Source organism: Oryctolagus cuniculus, chromosome 8 (assembly GCF_051225735.1).
Source record: "Oryctolagus cuniculus isolate XC-2025 breed Fujian yellow rabbit chromosome 8, ASM5122573v1, whole genome shotgun sequence".
NCBI lineage: Eukaryota > Metazoa > Chordata > Mammalia > Lagomorpha > Leporidae > Oryctolagus > Oryctolagus cuniculus.
The window spans coordinates 147,542,860-147,566,810 of NC_142874.1; the positions used below are offsets into that span (position 1 = coordinate 147,542,860).

At 58.4% G+C, this 23,951-nt stretch overlaps 1 protein-coding gene across 2 annotated transcripts in view; it reads right to left on the reverse strand.

Annotated features, from left to right (window-relative positions):
- The window catches only part of MYOM2 (myomesin 2), an 80,179-nt gene that overhangs the window by 45,909 nt on the left and 10,319 nt on the right, over positions 1-23,951 (reverse strand). For both annotated transcript variants that reach the window (XM_070047243.2, XM_070047244.2), the window contains 8 exons: positions 22,316-22,454; positions 22,045-22,202; positions 19,644-19,736; positions 13,289-13,377; positions 13,141-13,191; positions 9,092-9,256; positions 4,116-4,277; positions 1,771-1,912 (listed from right to left, as the gene is read on the reverse strand). In XM_070047243.2, coding sequence (XP_069903344.2) covers positions 1,771-1,912; positions 4,116-4,277; positions 9,092-9,256; positions 13,141-13,191; positions 13,289-13,377; positions 19,644-19,736; positions 22,045-22,202; positions 22,316-22,454 — 999 coding nt within the window. The remainder of the gene's footprint in view (positions 1-1,770; positions 1,913-4,115; positions 4,278-9,091; positions 9,257-13,140; positions 13,192-13,288; positions 13,378-19,643; positions 19,737-22,044; positions 22,203-22,315; positions 22,455-23,951) is intronic.

Here is a 23,951-nt window from a genome sequence, read left to right on the forward strand (position 1 = left end):
CTCTAGCAAAGCACTGACAACTGCAGCCCCTCAAGAAGCCTCCCTGGGGCGGAGAGGAGGATCAAGTGGGTCGCCGCACTCTGTAATAGCCACCGTGTCTTACGGCGCTGCGTGGCAAACCTGAAATTCCTGCCAGGAACCCCACGTCTGAGCCCCTCTGCACACTTCTGAATTCTCCCTGGCTACGCCGACTTCCTCCCCCTGGAGGAAACCCGTGCTCGAGGCACAGACCATGCACCCTCACCCTGTCTGCCACTTCCCCCCAGGCTCTGAGCTCTGTGCCCGACAGAGGACAACCGGCGTTGAAACGCCAGCCATCGACTTAACCATGACCCACACTTAAGGTCTCAGTTCAAGGGTAAATTCTGGTACTCTGTGCTGCAGAGCGCAGTGTTTTCTCCTTGGCAGCAAGCAGACAGCCCCGTGGTTTAGCAGGATGAAAGACCTGCGTGCTGGGGCAAGGGGCCGACTCAGGCCTGGCCGCTCTGCCCCCCTGAGGCCACTCCCCGAGCCCCAGCCCCTTCCAGTGCAGCGCACGTGCCCCCAGCGGAACCACACGCCAGGTCGCTGCACGCCAGGGCAGCGGGGATTCAGGGTGGGCTGTGGAGCAGGACAAAGAGGCTCTGGCTTCAACAGAAAGCCAGCTTGGTTCCGGGGGCTCGGCCTGCTTGGTGGCAGTCACCAATGACGTCTTGCAGGGCTCACTAACCCAGTGGTGACGCACCCCTGGCCGCTGTGTTCAGAAACACGGCCGTCTCTGCGTCCCCTCTGGAGATTTTCTGCAGCGACCTCCTTGGACACGAGAATCCACGGAGGCTCACGTCCCTCATGGTAATGGTCTGGCAGGGGCGGGGCCTGTGGCGCAGCAGGTTAAGTCACCACTTGCCTCACCCATGTCCTCTAGCAGAGCACCAGTTCAAGTCCCAGCTGCTCTGCTTCCGATCCAGCTGCCTGCTAACGCACCTGGCAAGCAGAAAGGTGGTGGCCCGAGTGCTTGGGCCCCTGCCAACTCTTGCCAGACCTGGTTGGGGCTCCTGGTTCCTGGCTCCTGGCTTCGGCTTGGCCCAGACCTGTTTGGACCACCTGGAGAGCAAACCAGTGGGTGGAAGTTCTCTCTCCCCCTCTGTCTCTCCCTCTCTGTCACTCTGCCCCTCTAACTAATGAATGCACTTTAAACAAACAAACAAAAAGATATATTTATTTGAAGGCAGAGTTTACAGAGAGGGAGAGACAGAGAAAGAGAGAGGTCTTCCGTCCCTAGGCTCACTCCCCAAATGACCACAACAGCCAGAGCTGGGTCATTCTGAAGCCAGGAGTCAGCACCTTCCTCTGGGTCTCCCACGTGGGTTGCAGGGGCACCTGCACGAGCAGGGAGCTGGATGGGAAGTGGAGGAGCCAAGACCTGAACAGCACCCATACGGATGCCGGTGCAGCAGGCAACAGCTTTACCCCCATACCGCAACAGCTCCACCACAGCTGGCACCATTAATGCACCTTTTTAAAAGGCACACGAACCGTCTTGAAAATGGTATAGCACTAACATGTAGCCTACACACATCCTCTCGTGCACTTTAAATCATCTCTCAATGACCCTGCATAGCTAATACCACACAAATCGTTAATGTATTGTATTGTTCAGGGAATAATACCAAGGGGGAAAGTCCGTACATGTTCAACACAATTACTTTTTCTGAGAATTTAGATCTGCAGTTCACTGAATCGACAGACGTGGAACCGAGGACAGACAGGGCCTGGCAGGGCGCAACTCACCGGTCCACAAAATAGCCGATGACGGGGCTCTCCGTGGTCGTGTTGGGCGGCTTCCAGGTCACGATGACATAGTCTCGGTTTGCATCGTGGCACTGCAAGTCCATGGGAGCTCCGGGAGCCCCTGTGACGAGCGGGTCAGCATCTGGGGGTGAGTGACAGGACGGTCATCTAGAGTCAGTCCAGCAGAGGGTGGAACACCCAGGCAGAGCAAGGGAGTGGACATTTCAAACACCACCGCTGTAAGCATTTCGGACTGTAAGTCAGTACATACGTATGTGTGCAAGGATGGGGATCAACGTATATAAATATCTGTACATGTTTCTGCACGTGACCGGCCCCGACACCGAGCCCCGTGTGTACATGTTTCTACACGTGACCGGCCCCGACACCGAGCCCGTGTGTACATGTTTCTACACGTGACCGGCCCCGACACCGAGCCCCGTGTGTACATGTTTCTACACGTGACCGGCCCCGACACCGAGCCCGTGTGTACATGTTTCTACACGTGACCGGCCCCGACACCGAGCCCCGTGTGTACATGTTTCTACACGTGACCGGCCCCGACACCGAGCCCCCTGTGTACATGTTTCTGCACGTGACGGGTCCCGACACCGAGCCCCGTGTGTACATGTTTCTACACGTGACCGGCCCCGACACCGAGCCCCCTGTGTACATGTTTCTGCACGTGACGGGTCCCGACACCGAGCCCCGTGTGTACATGTTTCTGCACGTGACCGGCCCCGACACCGAGCCCCGTGTGTACATGTTTCTACACGTGACCGGCCCTGACACCGAGCCCCGTGTGTACATGTTTCTGCACGTGACGGGTCCCGACACCGAGCCCCGTGTGTACATGTTTCTACACGTGACCGGCCCCCACACCGAGCCCCGTGTGTACATGTTTCTACAAGTGACCGGCCCCGACACCGAGCCCCCTGTGTACATGTTTCTGCACGTGACGGGTCCCGACACCGAGCCCCGTGTGTACATGTTTCTACACATGACCGGCCCCGACACCGAGCCCCGTGTGTACATGCTTCTACACGTGACCGGCCCCGACACCGAGCCCCGTGTGTACATGCTTCTACACGTGACCGGCCCCGACACCGAGCCCCGTGTGTACATGTTTCTACACGTGACCGGCCCCGACACCGAGCCCCGTGTGTACATGTTTCTACACGTGACCGGCCCCGACACCGAGCCCGTGTGTACATGTTTCTACACGTGACCAGCCCCGACACCGAGCCCCGTGTGTACATGCTTCTACACGTGACCGGCCCCGACACCGAGCCCCGTGTGTACATGTTTCTACACGTGACCGGCCCTGACACCGAGCCCCGTGTGTACATGTTTCTGCACGTGACGGGTCCCGACACCAAGCCCCGTGTGTACATGTTTCTGCACGTGACGGGTCCCGACACCGAGCCCCGTGTGTACATGCTTCTACACGTGACGGGTCCCGACACCGAGCCCCGTGTGTACATGTTTCTGCACGTGACCGGCCCCAACACCGAGCCCCGTGTGTACATGTTTCTACACGTGACCGGCCCTGACACCGAGCCCCGTGTGTACATGTTTCTGCACGTGACGGGTCCCGACACCGAGCCCCGTGTGTACATGTTTCTACACGTGACCGGCCCCGACACCAAGCCCCGTGTGTACATGTTTCTACACGTGACCGGCCCCGACACCGAGCCCCATGTGTACATGTTTCTGCACGTGACGGGTCCCGACACCAAGCCCCGTGTGTACATGTTTCTGCACGTGACGGGTCCCGACACCGAGCCCCGTGTGTACATGTTTCTGCACGTGACCGGCCCCGACACCAAGCCCCGTGTGTACATGTTTCTGCACGTGACCGGCCCCGACACCGAGCCCCGTGTGTCACGGGTTCTGCTTTGCTTTCACCAGGTGGACCCGCGCGGCCCCCCTCACAAGGCTGTGCCTGGCACAGGGCAGTCAGCGTCACAGTGACAGCACTCTAAGTCAAGAGAGAACCAGGGACTCACAGGGGAGGGGCGGTGACAGGACCCCTGCCGGCTCCCCCCACCCCGCCAGAGCCCCCTTTCCTGTACCCCATCCCCTCTGGGAGGAGGAATCCCGATGCCCTCACTGTCGGGGGCCCCGCGGTGGAATCCAACCATCGCTGGGTGATGAGAGACAAAGGCACCATGGGATCTGTGCTCATTGTCGGGTGCAGCCTGGGGTGCTGGCCTGGGCCCAGCAGGTGCTCACTGCCCACCAGAGGAACCAGCGCCCTTCTGCTCCCTTGCCCTGCGGCCCTGGCCCTGTGGGGCCTCCTCGGCCACGTGCTCAGGGCCAAGCCGTGCGGAGGCCACGCGTACCTCTGACGAACAGGAAGGCGCTGTGGTCGCTGACACCGCCGCGGGACACGATCCTCAGGGTGTACAGGCCCTCGTCGTCCTTGTTCAGGTGGCTGAAGGACAGCGAGGCCTGGCCCTCGCCGAAGAACATCCGGGTCCACTTGGACTCCTTGACCAGCACATCTGAAAGAGTCAGCATCCAGCGCTGCCTCACAAGTCCCCCAGGAGCCCCCAGGACCCCCCAGGAGACCCAAGCTGGCGTCATGGGCGGACAGGGCCCCCGGGGAAGGCAGCTGTGGGAGAGCCCTGTCCCCACAGTGCACTCGCATGGAGCAGGGACCACAGGGGTGCGGGGAGAAAGGACATGTCCCCAGGGGCACAGAGACATGGCCCTGCCTCTGAGAAAGGCACCAGCCCCCAGCCTCACCCACAGCCGTGGGAGCTGCCTGGGATGGCAGCTACCTGGAAGCTGATGCCCCGGAGGGAGCCGGGCTCAGCCCTAGCACTGCTGTTGATCTAGACAGGAAGAGAAAGAGGCTGGGACAAAGTGCAGGTGTAGAAGCAAACGGAGCGCTGTTGTAGAGGGAGCATTCAACACAGACATCTCAGACACACAGCGAGGACAGACAAACTGCTTTCCACTAAACGTGGTGGAGCTGGGGGGGGCAGGAGCCCCTCTCCTCACCCTGGGGGGCACACAGGAGAGGAGCCCCTCCCCTCACCCTGGGGGGCACACAGGAGAGGAGCCCCTCCCCTCACCCTGGGGGCACACAGGAGAGGAGCCCCTCCCCCCACCATGGTGGGCACACAGGAGAGGAAACCCTCCCCTCACCTTGGGGGCACACAGGAGAGGAGCCCCTCCCCTCACCTTGGGGGCACACAGGAGAGGAGCCCCTCCCCCCACCATGGTGGGCACACAGGAGCAGGAGCCCCTCCCCTCGCCCTGGGTGGGCACACAGGAGAGGAGCCCCTCCCCCCACCCTGGGGGGCACACAGGAGAGGAGCCCCTCCCCCCACCCTGGGGGGCACACAGGAGAGGAGCCCCTCCCCCCACCCTGGGCACTGGTCATGACAGGTGACATGGGAGTGCTGTCAGATCCCTGAAATACACTAACAGTTTGCAGCAATGACACACACCCGAGAATGTGCTGTAAGCAGTAATATGGGTTCATGATGAGGACTTCAGTCCTGATTTGTATCAGAAGAGCATAAGGCAGCTCCAAGCCCAAGTGGAGGTACAGGTGATATGTTCGCCCAGGGAGGCCCGGCCGCCGGCAGCTCGGGTGCCATGGAGGGGCGCTCACGGGAACACACACAGTTCATTGTCAGGGGAGCCAAGTGCTGAGGAGGTCAGGGTTTCCGTGATGAAATAATCATGCAAAGTGGCCGGCGCTGTGGCGCAGCCGGTTAAAGCCCTGGATGGCAGGGCTGGCATCCCATACGGATGCAGGTTTGAGTCCCAGCTGCTCCACTTGCGATCCAGCTCCCTGCTAATGAACCTGGGAAAGCAGCAGAAGGTGGACCAAGCGCTTGGGCCCCTGCACCCACGTGGGAGACCCGGAAGAAGCTCCTGGCTCCTGGCTTCGGATCGGCTCAGCTCTGGCGGTTGCAGCCATTTGGAGAGAGAACCAGATCTAAGACCTCTCTCTCTCTCTCTCTCTCTCTCACTCTAACTCTCTTTCAAATAAGTAAAATAAATCTTTTTTAAAAAGAAGTAAACAAGCGTGCAGAGTTGCCGTACGGTTTCTCCCACACAGCTAATGCTGACTGGGAATTAGCAGAGCTGGGTCTGTGATCAGAACAACAAAAGCACGGCACAGCGCCTCGTGCTTCCGTCCAACGCAGAGCAGCGAGAGCTTCGCCGTGGGAGGGCACGCAAGTCCGAGAGGAGGCCCTCGGTTTCCCCTTCGCAGAGACTGGTGAACCTTGTCACTGCATTCCCGGATCAACAAAAACCTCTGCAGTCTTAGACCCTGTCTGCCTGGTGCTGCAGCCTGCACTGCACTTGTTTGTCCAAGAAAGGAAAAGAAAGACAGGAAGGCATGGCAGTCCCCTAGAAGGGACATATTTCTGTTGATCAATCAAAAACAGCTTTCCACCAACGAAAGTCTGAAAGAGACAGAGACCACCAGAGTGACACCGGAGAATGACCCCAGATCCCGAGCACAGGGCGCTAGCCCGGGTCCGGCAATCCTCCAACACAGCGCTCCCTCCCGACCCCACGCAGGCGCTGCACACACTCCGGCCTCTCACTCTTGGCCATCTCTGAGCGCTCTGGGCCCTGCTCTGACCTCACACCGCAGGGCCCGGGCCCTGGCCCAGGGCTTTAATTGCTCCCCAGGGCAGTGGCCCCCATTGAACCCCTCGGCCCTGACCTCTCTCTGATGACCAGGCCCAGACGCTATCTCCCACGGGGACCCCACAGGCATCTCTAGATTAAGTTGCCCAAAAGTGGGGTCCTGAGCCCCACTCCATCCACTCACCCAGAGTCAACCCTGACAGCCACAGACCCCATTTCTGAAGGAACCCCAGGAGCACACAGTCACACCCTTCTTCTCCCCCCAACACCCCGTGTTCCCCAAGTCTGCTGGGTGCACACCAATCTGCCACTCCCCTCTTCCACCAGCTCCTCCTGGGCCCCCTGCCCCCACACCCAAGGAACGCCTTTGCTCTAGTGCAGGGCACCAGCGCCTGCAGGGCCGCCCCACAGGCCACCAGCCAGAGGGCAGGTCCCTCACACAAACCCCCAGCCCCTCTCCTATGCACTCAGGACCACCCCTGCTGCCCCAGTAGCCGCCCCTCCCCCTCCGCTCCTCCCCTCTTCTTCCCCCTCTCCTTCCTCCTCATCTTCCTCCTCCCCTCTTCCTACTCTTCCTTATGGGACTCCTTCTCCTCCTCCCCCCTCCCTCTTCTGCCCCCCCCTTCTCCCCTCCTCCCTCTGCCTTCTCTCCTCCCCCCTCCCCTCCCTGCTACCCCCAGGACAGCCAGGCTGTCCCTACTCCCAGAACCCTGGCCCTGTGCGGTCCCTGTCCAAGCCTCCCTTGGTCTGCACCCCGCCCCCCTGCTCGCTTCCCCAGCGCCCCCTGCTGGAAGGCTTCAGTGACTGGCTCAGCGCCCATTCCCCCCACCACACCCTGCTCTGCCAGCTTTGCAGCCCCCTCAGCGCAGGGTGACCTGCTCCGGGCTCACCCTCCTGCTGGCCCTCGCCTGTCTCCACACCAGGGTGGGCGGCCCGTGAGCGAGGGCCTTTGAGCTTTTGGCCTGTGCCAATTTCTAGGGCTCGGAACAGGAGCTGAGCACCCCGCAGCTCAGAAGTTTGCAGAATGGCCGAGTGGGCCTGAGCTGCCTCACCCTGCACATGTGTGTGCCCGCACCACAGCAGGCCCAGTCATGACTCAGACACCACATGGGGCCACCTGCTATTGGTCCCCCAGGTCTGTGAATCGTGCTCACCGATGTGCGCCTTCAAAACACACTTGAATTCACTCTAGCTCTGCCACGCCTCAAGGGCAAATCGGGAGGCACCATAGCAGTGTGGCTCAAGGGGTTTGTCTGAGAAGCACGGGGCAGTGTTTGCTGGGTTGCTGGAGCCACTGGGAGGAGGCACTGTGCCCGGGACTTCTCGGGGGCCTGGCTCGCAGCTCCCAGGGAGTCTCCCCGAAGCACAGAACCTGGGTACGGAAACGCAGCGTCCCTGAAGGGCTGACAGCAGTGATGATAAAACAGAAAACTCATGGCCAGGGGGCGTGGCTCTGGGCATGGGCCAGGGGGCGTGGCCCTGGGCGTGGAGAACCTCAGGATTCCTAGAAAAGGATCGGGGGCCACGGACATAACTCTGCCTGCCCTACTCATATACTGAAGCCCCGCTCCCAGTCAACGCACTGGGGGCATGTCTCCTGGGACTGGGGCCAGATGAGGCCACTGGCGTGCGCTCCACGAGGGATTCATGTCCTTGCAAGAGGGGAGGGACCAGAGCATCCCCCACACCACCTCCCTCTCGCTTCCATTGCTGTCTGTCGCTTGCTCGCCCTCCCTCTTCCTACCTCTGTCTCTCTGTGCTCCCCTCTCCCTCTTCCTCTCCCCCTCTCTCTCTCTCTCCCTCTCCCCCTCCCTCCTCCCTCCCAGCATCACAGGAGGCCACAGTGGTAAGTTCTCAGCCCCACAGAACGCCAACCACAGACCCGTAGCTCACTGCTATGGACCAGGGCCAGGTCAGGCACAGCCTCCCGCCTGGAGGACACGAGGAGCTTCCTGCTGTCCCCGCAGAGGCCACTGGCCTGTCAGTGGCCTCCTGTTCCCCCAGAACGCCTCCTTCCTGGCTCACTCTCAGCACCACCGCTCTGTTTAATGAACTTGAAAAGACACCACTTGTCAATACTGGGTCTACCCACCCCATTGGCAGGAACGGCAGCTGCGTCTCTGGGAAAATGTTTGCATTATGTCAGGTTCTGAACAGAGCAAGACAAAGCCCACCGTGGGATTCAGTCCACAGGAGGTAAGTTCCCCTGGAAGCAACAGCCCAAGAAGATGAAGGGAGTTTTGGGTATCAGCATGGATACACACAACTTCTTGCAAGGACACAAGCCCAGAGTTCCAGACATAGCTCCGAGGAAGCGCTCTGAGCCAAGTCCGGGCCGAGCCCCCACCCTGACACAGAGCTAACCGCCGTCCATCTTCCGGAGTCGCAATAAGAACAGGAAAAGCCTAAGTGACACCCACTCTGTACTCCCATCGAGACACCCTTTACAGAGCCAGGAAAACCTCGGAGTGACTCATCTAAATGTCAACCTCCCAGGAGTCTCCTGGGTGAAGTTCAAGGTGAATGGCAGGCGGCCAAGTTCTCTCTGATCCCCGGCTTCACTTTGCTGCCTGCAGCTAACAGGGTGACCCAGACAAACGCCAAGGCAAATGGTCACACTTCAGGCCTGCCCAGAGGCCTCACAGGGGCCACGCATGCAGGAGCGCGTGCCCAGGTCTGGGGCTGGCGTCACACTCACCGTCCCGGTACCACTCGGCCCGCGGATGCACCCTCTTCAGGTCCGGCGTCACCAGCAGCGTGCACTTGAGAGTGACCGTCTCACCTTCTCTTCTAAAGGTGACCCCGAATTTCTCCAGGAACTGGACATCAAAGTGTGTGTAGGGGATCACAGTCGACAGGGGCACTGTGCAGAGGGAGTCAGACACCGTCAGAGCCGGCACCACCACGCCACACACGCCACACACAGGGTGCACGCACACACCACCTCACGCCCACCTCACTGATGGGATTTGCAGCACGGGCCTCTGGGGGTGAGCAGGGTGGGATGAGGACATGGGGCGGGGCTTATGGGATGTGCATCCTCATAGGACAAGAGGACCCAGCGAGCAGGAGGACGGCCTGCTCCAAGCCCACCACCCTGGCTGCAGCCGTCAGAACCTCGACATCAGCGCCGGCTGGCGTGAGCCCGAGAGTCCGCTCAGGGCCTCTGTCCTCACAGGCACGCTGGGTCCAAAGCACACAGCAGGAGAGGGCGAGAGCGTGACCTCAGCCCCTGTGTGTGGCTTCAGACACGGACACACACACATACACATATACCACACACACCATGTGCATACACACACATATACACACACTCATACACAAACATACACACAGACACACCATGCACATACACACAGACACACCCCACACTCATACACACACATACACACATACCACACACACCATGTGCATACACACACATACACATACATACACATACATACATACATACACACCATGCACATACACACAGACACACCCCACACTCATACACACACACATACACACACCACACATACACACCACACATACACACCACACTCATACACACACATACACACAGACACACAGACACACCCCACACTCATACACACACATACACACATACCACACACACCATGTGCATACACACACATATACACACACTCATACACAAACATACACACAGACACACCATGCACATACACACAGACACACCCCACACTCATACACACACACATACACACATACCACACACAATGTGCATACACACACACCACACATACACACCACACTCATACACACACATACACACAGACACACAGACACACCCCACACTCATACGCACACATACACACATACCACACACACCATGTGCATACACACACATATACACACACTCATACACAAACATACACACATACACACCATGCACATACACACAGACACACCCCACACTCATACACACACACATACACACATACCACACATACACACACACCACACATACACACCACACTCATACACACACATACACACAGACACACAGACACACCCCACACTCATACACACACATACACACATACCACACACAATGTGCATACACACACATCACACACTCACACACACATACACACATACCACACACAATGTGCATACACACACATCCCACACTCATACACACACACACACATACCACACACAATGTGCATACACACACATCACACACTCACACACACATACACACATACCACACACAATGTGCATACACACACATCCCACACTCATACACACACACACACATACCACACACACCATGTGCATATACACACATCACACACTCACACACACATACACACATACCACACACAATGTGCATACACACACATCACACACTCACACACACATACACACATACCACACACAATGTGCATACACACACATCACACACTCACACACACATACACACATACCACACACAATGTGCATACACACACATCACACACTCACACACACATACACACATACCACACACAATGTGCATACACACACATCACACACTCACACACACATACACACATACCACACACAATGTGCATACACACACACCCCACACTCATACACAAACATACACACACCATGTGCATACACACACTTCCCACACTCATACACATACACACATACACACCATGCACACACAAACACAGCCCACACTCATACACAAACATACACACATATACATAACATGCACACAGACACGCACACCACACACATACACACACAGCCCACACTCATATACACACACAGCACACTCACACACACATGTACACATACCACACACACCATGCACATATAGACATGCACAGCACACTCACGTACACACATCACATTCATACACACATACCACACACACAATGTGCTTACACACAGACACACATACCACACATACAGCACACACTCATACACCTACACCATGCACATATACAAACATGCATACCACACACATATACACGCACCACACTCAGACACACAGACACACACCACACACATACACACACACACACACACACCACACAGACATGCCCCCAATCCACACACACCACACACACACACACCACACAGACATGCCCCCAATCCACATACACCACACACACACACACCACACAGACATGCCCCCAATCCACATACACCACACACACACACACCACACAGACATGCCCCCAATCCACACACACCACACACACACACACCACACAGACATGCCCCCAATCCACACACACCACACACACACACGCCACACAGACATGCCCCCAATCCACATACACCACACACACACACACCACACAGACATGCCCCCAATCCACATACACCACACACACAAATGCACACATATGCACATACACACACCAAACATACACGTCCCCCACATATCACACACATCATTCACACGTATGCACATAGGCACACATGCACATACACCACACACATCACACACATATACACACTCTACATATCACACACATGTGCACACACACACCCACACAGACTCTCTCATCTCTGCTGCCGCCTCCTGTGCTGACCTTGACCTGGTCTCTGTGTGCCTGCTGGTGGTCTGGGACCCCACCGAGTTTTGGGCGCAGCCCATGCAATGGGATCCACACAGAAACCAACCTAAATAAACTATCCCCAAAGCATTCCATGACTGCGAGAGAAGTTTCCCTGTCAGCCATTGCTTTTGTCGATCAGTCACTCGCCACACTTGAGTGACAGCTCGGCCTCAAATGACAGTACATCGAAGCTGCGGGAACACGCAGTCGCAGTCCTGGGAGTTCAGGACGGCCTGCGTCGGCCACGTGGGAGGCAGGGGTCAGTCCTGGTCCGGGACAGGGAGCAGTGGCCCGCCTCACCCCTGCTGGATTTGCACAGCCCAGACCCTGTCAGGACATGGAGATAACCTCATCCCAGGACCCCCAGGGGCTGGACAGAGGCCTAGGCCTAGGGCCCGCGAGAGCGGGCAGCTTTACACGTGGGGTTCAGGAGCAGGAAGGGGAGGCCCCCACGAGTCGGAGTCACACTGAAGGCTGCGCTGTGCACACTGGGAGAGAAGGCTGGGCCTGGGAGGGGCCGGGAGCCTGTTCCCAGCAAGCCTCTTCCGCACGCCTCGCGGAGACCCCAGGAATGACCACAGAGACCGCCCGGGTGGGGGGAAGGGCGTCCCGAAACATGAAAGGAGCAGCATTATGCACCCGCCTCGAGAATGTGAATTCGCTGCACTTTCCTAAAGTGTCTCCAAGTGATGACTTCACCGGGGCCTAAAAATACCCCCAAGCCAGAGACATGTAGGGAACAGATGGTGCACACCCTAACACTGACCGGGGACCTGGGAGAGTTTGGGGAAATACAAGCCTTTAAGAAGATTTCACCCTTAGAAAATGACTCTTTAAATTATGTGCTAACAGGGGCTGGCGCTGTAGTGTGGCATCCCATACGGGTGCCGGTTCAAGTCCCAGCTGCTCCACTTCCAATCTGTCTCTCTGCTAATGAGCCTGGAAAAGCAGCAGAAGAGGCCCCAAGTGGTTGGGCCCCTGCACCCACACAGGAGACCCAGATGAAGCGCCTGGCTTCAGCCTGGCCCAGCCTCAGCCATTGTGGCCATTCAAAGAGTGAACCAATGGATGGAAGATCTCTCTTTAACTCCGCCTTTCAAATAAAGTGCCAACTCTCTCAACATCTTCCTGCATGAAAATACAAACAAAATCTACTTACATCCAATCGGGAGCCCCACGGAGTAGAATGGCTCCTCATCGCCTCGGTACCCTGCAAGACAAAGAGGTGAACATGGCAAGGAAAGGGGCGTGGGTGGCAAGGCACCCCCCAGATGCCTCCCCAGGGCTCCCCCGAGAAGCACACTCACTCCGCACCACCACCGCGGCGTTGGTCGACACCTGCCCGTGCGCGTTGGTGGCCACTGCGGAGTAGGTGGCCGTGTCGTCAAAGCTTGCCCTTGGAGAGAAAAGCACAAGGGAGTGTGTGGGGCGGCTCTGCGGGCGCCGGTGCCCTGCACTGGAACAAAGGCGTTCCTTGAAAGCCGAGCCGCCGACACCCCGGATGGTTTGCCAGTGAGTGATCTGTTCAAGAACAATGCCAGCTCTGCCTCGAACCAGGAGGCCGCGTGAGGCAGTGATGACAGGCAGGGATGCGCTCCCGGGCTGGGCCGATCCTTTGTCTACCTCTCTCCTGCCCTGGTCCCACTTCCCACCTCTTTGGCTTCTCTGGCCAAAGCACCCGGATGGGCGCAAGTGGCCTGCCGAGGAGACTCCTGCACCTGTTCTGTGTGCGAGCCAAGGAGCTGTCTCAGCAGAAAGCCAGACCCCCTGGTAAACAGCCTTCGTGGGAACCGCACATCCACCAGCTCTCGGAAGCCTGGCGCTGGGCTGCCACCCGACCCTCCAGGTTGCCCCATGCATGGGCGATCCGCCCTTTAACAGCCCAGTGTAACACCTCCAATGTGGCGGCCGAGGGCTGACTCCAAAGCCCACACGGGAGCCAGAGCAAGGGATTCAGAGGTCAGGCAAGGACCTGCTTACTTCCTAAGTAAGAAACACCTGCCAGAACAGCAGACTGGACAGCCCCACTGGCCCCCAAAAGGAGCCTCTGCCAACAGGAGACTGCAGAATCCCGAGGGAGGGTCAACCCTGGACACGAACCACACGCAGACACACAGAGATGGCGATGCTGACCCCCTGAGGCATCGACGCGTGCTCCAGACCTAGACGTGGCCAAAGACCCCAGGGCACAGCTCTCCAGTCTCCCTGCATCCATCATGCAAGAGTCAGAGCCCATTTTCTTGGCTGTGAACTGTCTCCCCAGCAGCTCCCAGAAGTGCACCTGACAGGCGGGATGTAGGGGGATGTGTGGATGTTTATTGATCTTTCACTCCCTGCCGGGCACACCACAGTTACTGAAGCCAGCTATTTCAGAAAATATTCTCCAGCCCTGGACAGTAGATGCTGCAGTCCTATTATCATGGTGAGAGAGCCGACACATTACACAGCTGGGTAGACAAGGCCCACGTGACCCCATGGTGACGTCTGTCTGCCAGCTCTCCTGCGAGAATGCAGGCACCATCAGCGAAGTCTTGGTCCGGAAGAGAACTAACACGAACAATCTCACTTCCGAAAGAAGAAAAAGTTGGCCCAAGTCTGACTTTAAGAAGCATCAGAAGCCCAGGGCCCCAAAGGCCAGAGCCACTCCTGGGAAGCCACTAGCGATTCTGCTCTCCCCTCCACTCCTCTAGGCGTGGGAAATAGCGCACGGACCAAGACAAAGAGCAGTCTCCAACGAAGGAGAAAGGAAGCTGCAGAGATCCTGCTGCCCACCGCGAGCGCCCTCCTGCCCTGGGTTCCAACCCCAGCCCCGTGTCAGGCAGCGCCACGGCCTCCGTCTAGTGCCTTGCTCCAGGGATGGCCCACGCAGAGCCCGGGCGTGCAGACTCGACCTCCGGTTCACCGTGGGGGCCCGGGGCGGGGTCAGGTCACGGTGTTGGATTTTCTTAGTTTGCGCTTTTGTTAGCTCTTCTAGACGATGAAGCGGTTGTATTTGGGGAAGACTGTCTTCTGAGAATATCCTTAACCCTTCGCAACACTCCTGTCCTGCTATCAATAACAACAGCACGGATGCGGAAGCGGGCGAGGCGGGAGCACCCGGCACAGGGGCCAGGCTCCGTCAGGACACTGGAGCAGAATGCCCTGTCCCAGGGCCTGGCTGGGGAGCACAGAGAGAGGGATGAGGATTTCGGGGAGAGGCTGGGAGCCAAACGTGGGCCTAGAGCTCAGCAGGGGGGCGTGTCCCATGCAGGCTCACAACAGGAAGTGACCAGTGGACCAGGATGGAGGCCATGCCCTTGGCACTGGATGCCACGTCCTCAACCCCTGCGAGGGGCTGCGGCCTGCCCCGCCGGGAGCCCTCCGTGGAGAGAGTCCTCCAAACACCTCCCTCCCACCCCCTCTGCCCTCGGCTTAGCATCCAAGGTTTGCAGACGCTGTTCCAGGAATCCCCCAAGCACGTCACAATTTCTCCCCATGTATGTATGTTAGCAATTTACACTGCACTCAAACGCCCCGTCCTCGACCCCCGCTGAGGCCCAGCCGCGCCTGTGAGCGGCAGCTCAGCTCGGGCGCCAGGGCCCCGGCTCCGTGGGTACGACTCCGAGACTTCAGCGTGAAACAACGTTGCCCTTTGCAGCCACTTGTCTTTGTGAGTCACGGGTTCTCAACACTGGGCAGTGAGGAGGCAGCCAGGGGAGGTGGCCACAGCCGCTGTGCAACCCCAGCCCCAGGACCCAGGTCCCCAGTGCAGATCTGTGTCGCCGTTCACTGGTCTGGTCACTCTTCTGTAGATTATACGACACACACATCCCATATAAAATACACTGTTGAATTCCTACACTTCCTGGGATGACCTTGATGGTGAAATGCAACAGTGTATTTGCAAACATCTTGTAATTTTGGAATATGAAATCAATCTTATACTTTAGAATCATACGTTAGAATTATACGTTAGTTCAAAGACGCCTCCTGCTCTCTCCTCCATGAAGGACCTCGCTACCCAGCGTCCTCCCGAGCGGTGCAGGTTCCCCGCAGCAGAGACGTGCGAGTGACTGTCATTCTGCTGCTCCTTAACCAAGACCCCGAGACGAGTGGGATGGGACCACGCGGGGAGAGGACAGCGCACAGGAGGAGTTCCGCAGGCATAGCCCAAGCAGGCCCCACCCCCACAGGACACCGAGCCTGTTCCTGGAGTTCAGGCACTCGGATCGGGAGCCACCTAGCACATTAGCACCAATTAGCTGGTTCAGTGACCACTTAGCACCTCACACCCAGGGGCAGAAGCAGCTCAGGGAGAAGGAGCTGTGGCACGGGCCCCAGCTCCTGCAGGGAATGTGAAACGTGTGCATGTGTGTGCATGTGTGTGCCCATATTCATGCGTGTGCACACATGCATCTGTACCTGTGTGTTTGCATGCATGTGTGTTTGCACATGGGTGAGGCCCCAGCTTCTGTCTGGCATGTGACGAGGCCCATGGCCCCTAACAGCAGTCAGACTCCGCTAAGCCCCTCACTTAGGGTGCCCCAGCTGACCACTGACTGGACGAGAGGTGCCCCCAGCTGACCACTGAGTGGACAGGGGGAGAGTTGGGACTTCCTTCCAGGTTACCTTTTATCTTGTTCTTCTCACATTGCTCTTGGCAAATGTTTGGTGCCAGGCAAAATATAACAGGGCAGAGGTGCACACATAGATCATAAGTAAGCTTGCGTGCCTGTACGGGAGTGGGGGCGTCAACCCCCCCCACTGCAGGGGTCAGAGCCGGGGCGGTGGGCAGAGGGCGCCCCAGCACCCAGAAGGACCTCCTCCTCCTGCTCCCCCAGCCACAGGGGGGCGTTCGGCAGACCCAGGTCTAATGACAGCTGTGACCTCACAGGAGAGCTGGCAGCTAGCCACGGAGGGGCGACGGGTTTATTTTCCATCAGGACAGCCGCCAGGACAGACAGACCATCTCTGGCCTATTTCTGTGGCCGTCTGGTGGGCACCGTCACTCCCCACGTCTCAGCATGCAGAGCCCCAGCTCGACTGCATGGGAGGAACAAAGACCGCACTGTGGGTTTCAGACACGGGCAGACGAGAGGTGAGGTGGCCCGTGCTCCTCGTGGCGGCCGCTGGCCCCAGCACCCTCAGATTCCAGGGGCCAGTCCCTGGTTGGTCATTAACTCAGAGCAGAATTTAGAGACCAAACTCGAACAGCACGAGACACGTTCAACCTTAAAATCGCCCCCCAAGGATTACAGAGGGGGGTCACGGACAAGAAGCAAGACGGTTGTCCCCAGCCTGTTCACACAGGAGTGAGAGCTCTGTGGAAACCGCGCGGAGCTGGACTCACACCTGAGCCCCCGGAGAAGAGCTCACGACCGTATAAAGCGGTGTTGGTTACAAGCCGAGACCCAAATAGCACCACAGGGCAGGCCTCCTTCTCAGCACTTGGAGAATTTGGCTCCAGTGGCCAAGGAACATTCATAGGAGCAAATGTCACTCCCCAACAGAGGGAGATGGCACCAAGACGGCCGGCGGGTGTCGGGTGGCCGGCTCTGCGCCAGCAACAGCTGCGGGCAGGCAGCTGCCCAAGTGGCTTCTTGTGGCTTGTTCCAGAGGGGCGTGGGCACTGCACGAGAAAGGCCTCGCCGTCGGAGCAGGAACGCTGAGACAAGAGGGGCTCCTGGGAGCTTGCTTTCCCAGTTTGCTCAGTGTCTGCACCTTGAATTCACCTGCAAATCGCCGTCAAACTTGATTTTGGGGGAATTAATTATCGGTCCCCTCTGCAAAAGTCTTCCATTTCTTTTTCCAGAACACAAAAACTCATCTTGGTGGTGCTGCCTGGAGATTTCTAAGCATGACACGCCAATTGGTTGTGTTTTCCACTTCATACTGGATCCTCTGTCTAAACTCTTGTTTGTATTGCATCAGAATACAAAATTTGGGAGGGAAGAAGGCAAAACCAACTCAGACCCAGAAACCATTTAGGAAATTGCCGCTCAAGAAACCAAAAGTCGGCTGAGGCACCCAAAACAATGACAGAAAGCCAGAATTGGAGCAAGCCAACAGCTGTGCCCTGATTGAAAAAGCCCATTCCTCCCGTGCCCTGAACTCCATATTCCAGCCTCAAAACCAAAGCTCACATCAGAAAATGCATTACAAACCATGATAAATAAGACAAATGGGAAAAACACCAAAGAAATGCAAGAGTCCTTTGTGATATTGGGCTTGATTTAGTCACAAGGAAACTGGCTGTTTCCGGATTCATCCACCCCTCCCAGCTGACTGGCTTTGGAAAACTTATTGAATTCACCTGAAAATAGCCCTCAAACTTGATTTGTGTGGAATTAATTATCGGCCCCTCTGCAATAGGGTTCCATTTCTTTTTCAAAAACACAAAAACTCATCTTGGTCACCTTCACGCACAATCCCAGGCAGAGGAAGGGGCGCTGATCTGGGAGTGGGCTTACAACTGCGTGGGCGCCAGCCCAGCACACCAGCATGGACGCGACGTTTCTCCCAGCTAAGAAAGGGCAATCGTGGGTCCTCTGACGACGGCGATGGACCCACAACTTGGAAGTAGTCAACTGTGACACAAGCTGGCGTCTCCACCCTGCAGGCCCAGGTGAGAGGCAACCCCCTGCAGAGCCACGTGCGCTCCAGGATCGGGGAGGGGCTCCCGGCCCCAGTTATGCGGCTCAACCTGTCCACACTTCCGCACCATCTGGGAGTCCAAGGAGAGAGCGTTGCCCCTGCAAAGGGCAGCGGCAGCCCAGGTGTGTGACCGGCACTGGCCGCACTGGGGCCAGAGCCCAGTCTGTCCCCAGTGCAGGCCCCACCACGGGGTCCTCGCCACCTTCACCACGCCCCCGAGTACCGTTTGCCTTAGCAGAACCCAAGGGGTATGACTTTCTAACTAGAAGAGAAGGAAGAGAAACAAACCCTGTCCTTAGAAGTGTGCACCTGGGAGAAGATGCCGCAGGCTGATGGGAGTGTTGTGCCACGACAGGACCCCTTGAAGCCACCGTGAGAAGTAAGAACATGCTTCCCTCTAAGGAAACTGAGCCCTCGCGTCCCTGGGTCCCTGCCACGCCCATGGGAGACCCTGGCTTCAGCTTGGCCCAGCCCTGGCCTTGGCATGCATTTGGGAAGTGAAGCAGTGGCTGGGAGACCTCTCTGCCCCGCCCCGCTCCTTCCCTGTCACATGAGATAAATGTAAGTGAGTCAATGATTGGAGAGAAGGACACTGAGCCTAGCGACCGTGCCGCCACGGCTGAGCGTCTCTCCCGGCTCCAGTGTCCCCTTTCCCTGGTGTGTACACGCACACACGCCGTGGTCCACACCGCCGCAGACACACCTTCCTGTCTCACAGAACTCCCTCAGGTGGGTGAGGCAGTGACAGCCCTGCCACCTGGCCTCAGCCCAAGTCACCTGGGGCCGGGGGAGGAGCCAAACTTCTGACTCCTCGGCAGGTGCGCAAGGCTTTGCTATGGCCCGTTAGTTAGGTAGTGACGGCCATTTAACAAAGCAACAGCTGAGGCCTGAGGGAGTGCTGTAGAAGACTAGCATTGGACAGAGGCAGGTGGTCGGATGGCCCGATCCTTTGGTAAAAACCTAGACTGGGCACCCGGAGACGCGGGAAGGAAGGGCAGCGCTCACTCCTGCGGCGCGGCCGCACCGTACCTGCTGATCTCCAGCGTGTGCACGCCGTACTTGCTGTCGATCCTGTACTTGCCGGGCTCCCCCGCCTGGCAGATCAGGCTGCCGTCTTTGTACCTAGAGCACAGAGGCCCACCTTCAGCTCGAGGCAGATAGACGTGTCCTTTGGCCCAGCCCCTCGCCCGACTAGTGCACGACCCCGGCCTCCCTCAGTACCCCAGGCTGGGGGAGCCTGGTATCCCAAGAGCCGGACCCCATGAGTTCTCAGGATTTGCCGTTGCTCGGGTCAGAAGCCGGCCTGGTGCTGGTCCCAGGCTGCCCACTTGAGCATAGCGAGGCCGTAGCCCAGCTGAGCACAGCGCCAGGACAGACGTGCCGGGTCTCACCGCAGAGTCCTGGCCGCAGGCCTCATGGTGCCACCCAGGACACAGTGGCAGCCCCTCCTTGGGGTGGCCTCAGCCTCCCTTCCAGCCCTCCTGACTGGCAGAGGCCAGCAGCAAAGCCCCTACCCGCTGCTGAGTGACCTGGCCCAGGGACCAAGGAACATACACGTGTCAGAGTGTGTTTCATGAAAGCCTAAGCTCGGTGTTCCAAAGAAATTTTGTGCCAAAATAAACGTCTTTTAATTCCATTTTCCATTGACCTTTGAAGTCAAAGTGTAAACAGAGAGCTACAGATGTACTTAATTCTAGCAGGTGCCGAAATAGGAAGTGTCAGCCGGCGTGGAGATGCAGCTCCTCTGTGGCACCGCAGCCATGAAGTCGTGGGTTCGAGTCTCCACCATGCGTCCCCACAGTTACAGGCAGGCCCAGCTGTGTGCCAGTAGGCACTGACGCGCATGCAAACTGACCCCCAGCTGTGCACGCACACATAGCTTGCTTCAGGGAACGACTTCTGAATAAAAGTCCTCCTAAAAACCTGCTGAGGGTAGACCTCAGCCTGCTACACTGGCATCCCAGATGAGTGCCAGTTCCTGTCCAGGCTCCTCGCTTCTGTTCCAGCTCCCTGCCGTGGCCTGGGAAAGCAGTAGAGGACGGCCCAAGTGCCCGGGCCCCTGCACCCGCGTGGGAGACCCAGAGGAAGCTCCTGGCTCCTGGCTTTGGCCTGGCCCAGCCCTGGCCATTGTGGCCCACTTGGGGAGTCAACCAGTGGATGGGAAATACACTTCTCTCTCTCTTTCTCTCTCTCTCTCTCTCTCTCTCTCTCTCTCTCTCTCTCTCTCTCCTCCTTATGTAACTCTGCCTTTAAAAAAATTTTAAAAAATAGCTGAAACAACATCACTGAGGGAAAAACTGCTGTGTACTCTTTTCAACGACCTGGGTTTCAGGAGCATTCCACAGAGTTCCGAGCCCACCGTCTAGAGGACGGACCCCAGGCAGGCATCACTCGGGTCTCCTTTGTGCCCAGGGCAGAGCCTGCCAGCCCCTCACCCACCCCACCCCGCCCTGCACCACGGTTCACCTGCATGGGCTCATCTCCCACACCACTGTGTGGGCTCACCGAGCTTACCCCTCAACACCTCTGTGTGGGCTCTACCCCCACCTCTGTGTGGGCTCACCCCTCAACTCCTCTGTGTGGGCTCACCCCTCAACTCCTCTGTGTGGGCTCACCCCTCAACTCCTCTGTGTGTGCTCACCTCCACCTCTGTGTGGGCTCACCCCTCAACTCCTCTGTGTGGGCTCACCCCTCAACTCCTCTGTGTGTGCTCACCTCCACCTCTGTGTGGGCTCACCCCTCAACTCCTCTGTGTGGGCTCACCCCTCAACTCCTCTGTGTGTGCTCACCTCCACCTCTGTGTGGGCTCACCCCTCCCACCTCTGTGTGTGCTCACCTCCACCTCAGTGTGGGCTCACCCCTCAACTCCTCTGTGTGTGCTCACCCCTCAACTCCTCTGTGTGGGTTCACCTCCACCTCTGTGTGGGCTCACCTCCACCTCTGTGTGGGCTCACCTCCACCTCTGTGTGGCTCACCCCTCAACACCTCTGTGTGGGCTCACCCCTCAACACCTCTGTGTGTGCTCACCCCCACCTCTGTGTGAATTCACCCCCTCCCACCTCTGTGTGAATTCACCCCCTCCCACCTCTGTGTGTGCTCACCCCCCCCACCTCTGTGTGAGCTCACCCCCCACCTCTGTGTGTGCTCACCCCCACCTCTGTGTGGATTCACCCCCCCACCTCTGTGTGGGCTCACCCCTCAACTCCTCTGTGTGAGCTCACCCCCCACCTCTGTGTGTGCTCACCCCCCCACCTCTGTGTGAGCTCACCCCTCCACCTCTGTGTGTGCTCACCCCTCCACCTCTGTGTGTGCTTACCCCGCCCCCACACCACGCTCACCCCCTCCCATCTCTGTGTGCTCACCCCGCCCCCACACCACGCTCACCCCCTCCCATCTCTGTGTGCTCACCCCGCCCCCACACCACGCTCACCACTGCACCACGGGCGTAGGGAAGCCCTGCACGGTGAAGCAGAGCTTCACGGACATCTTCTCCCAGACGGTGTGGGACCTCAGCTGCACCAGGATCTCCGGCGCCCGGCTCAGCCGCTCCTCAAACACGTGCCTCTCCCAGGCCATCTTGTCCTCCACCTGTGGAAACCAGCAGGTGAGGGCGGGGCCCAAGGGCAGGTCCCCAGGCCAGTCCCCAGCCCGGACCGCAGACCGACCCCCGCCCAGCCCCCTCTGCAAGGCCAGGCCCCTACCATCTGCTGGAGGGCGTACTTGTCCACCACGTCGCGCGCCTGGGAACGCGCCAGGTGGACACTCTCCTCCAGCTGGGCCAGCTCACTGAGGAAACGCTGCCGCTTGGCCTCGCCGTAAGAAGCCACCAGGGAGCGGTACCTGCAGGAGGCAGAAGCCACGTCAGTGACAGGACAGGCAGGGCCAAGGCCCGCACAGGTCCCCCCAGCACTGCCTCCCGTGGGGCAGCGGGAACAGAAGCGCCGTTTCTGCTAAGTCGGTTCGTTAAACATGTTGAGATCATACGTGAAGAAGCTGTGAGGAAGAGCTACACGTGACTGAGAAATTAAAGAGAGGCGAGCCATGCGCCCGTTTTCTCGTTACCCACGAGAGGCACAGGGAGGGGTGGGAGGGGGACGGCCCTGAGACCGGGCACCGTGCTTCCTAGGGTCCCCGTGCATAGTCTCCCGTGAGACACGGCACATGTGACGATGGACAAGCGGCGAGCTCCAGACTCGAGCCAGGAAATCAGACACACGTGGAGTATTCCGCAGACACCAGCAGCTCACATGCGTAGGAGCCTGATAAAGCTGCACCACACCGGGAGCCACCGAACAGCCTTTGGGTGCACAGAGCCCCCGGGCGCCTACATGCAACACCCTGGGTTTGTAAAGGGGCGAAGCTGTCTGCAGGACTCCAGGCACTGAGACTCAACACAGCTGAGAACCACTGGCCTGCGCGTCCTGTTCCAGTCTGACTTGAGGTCCACTCGGTCCAGGCCACCCAGGGCCACCTGGCCAGCGGCCGTCATACCCCAAAGTGAGGCTGTGCTAACGAGGCCTGTGCTGGAGCCACCATCAGGGCTGCCACCCGACGCGCCATCCACAACATCGCGTGCCCCACTGGGTGGTCAGAACTTCCTGGACCCCAAATCAAACCAAGACCAACACAAGCCGATCAGGAAGCTCGAAATCGGAATTCCAGGAAGTTCTGCAGCTTCTGCACACAGGACACGGCCGAAGGAGCTGTAAAGCCTGAAACATGGATGTGGGTCCTCCCTGCCGGCCACTCCCGGTGCGCAGCCAGCTGGTTCCCCTCCAGGCGGCTGCCTCCCCTGCACCTGGCCTTTCCGCTGTCTCCCACCCCTACTCACTGACTCCCGCCTGGCTGACTGGAGCACCGAGACCACCCCCCGAGACTCACCCCCAGCCCCACGCCCTGTGGCTCTCTCACACATCTTGTCCCACATTCCTCATCATCTCCCCATGTTGTCAGCATCTACACGTGTCGTCAGCATGCACACACGTGGTGCCAACATCTACATATGCTGTCAGAGGCCCTGCCCCATCACGTGACTCTGGAGATGCTGCCAGAGGCCCTCACACCCAGGACAGGTGCGTGGGAGGAGTTGAGAAGTGGGGCTCCCTCCGAGCTGAAGATGCGCTCTGTCTGGAGCTGTCTGAAGTCCCCGTGGGCGTTACCCTTGAGTGACCAGAGCCGGGGCTGTGTTGCTAACTCAGCCACCACCCCTGACTTCGCAGGAGTCAGCCCCAGTGTGGATCCAGTCAGATCCGTACACTGAGAAGGGGTTTTGTGGGTCTGGGCGGGATCCCCCGTGTCAGTGCACACGGGTCTCCGCTGCAGACAGATGTGCCATGC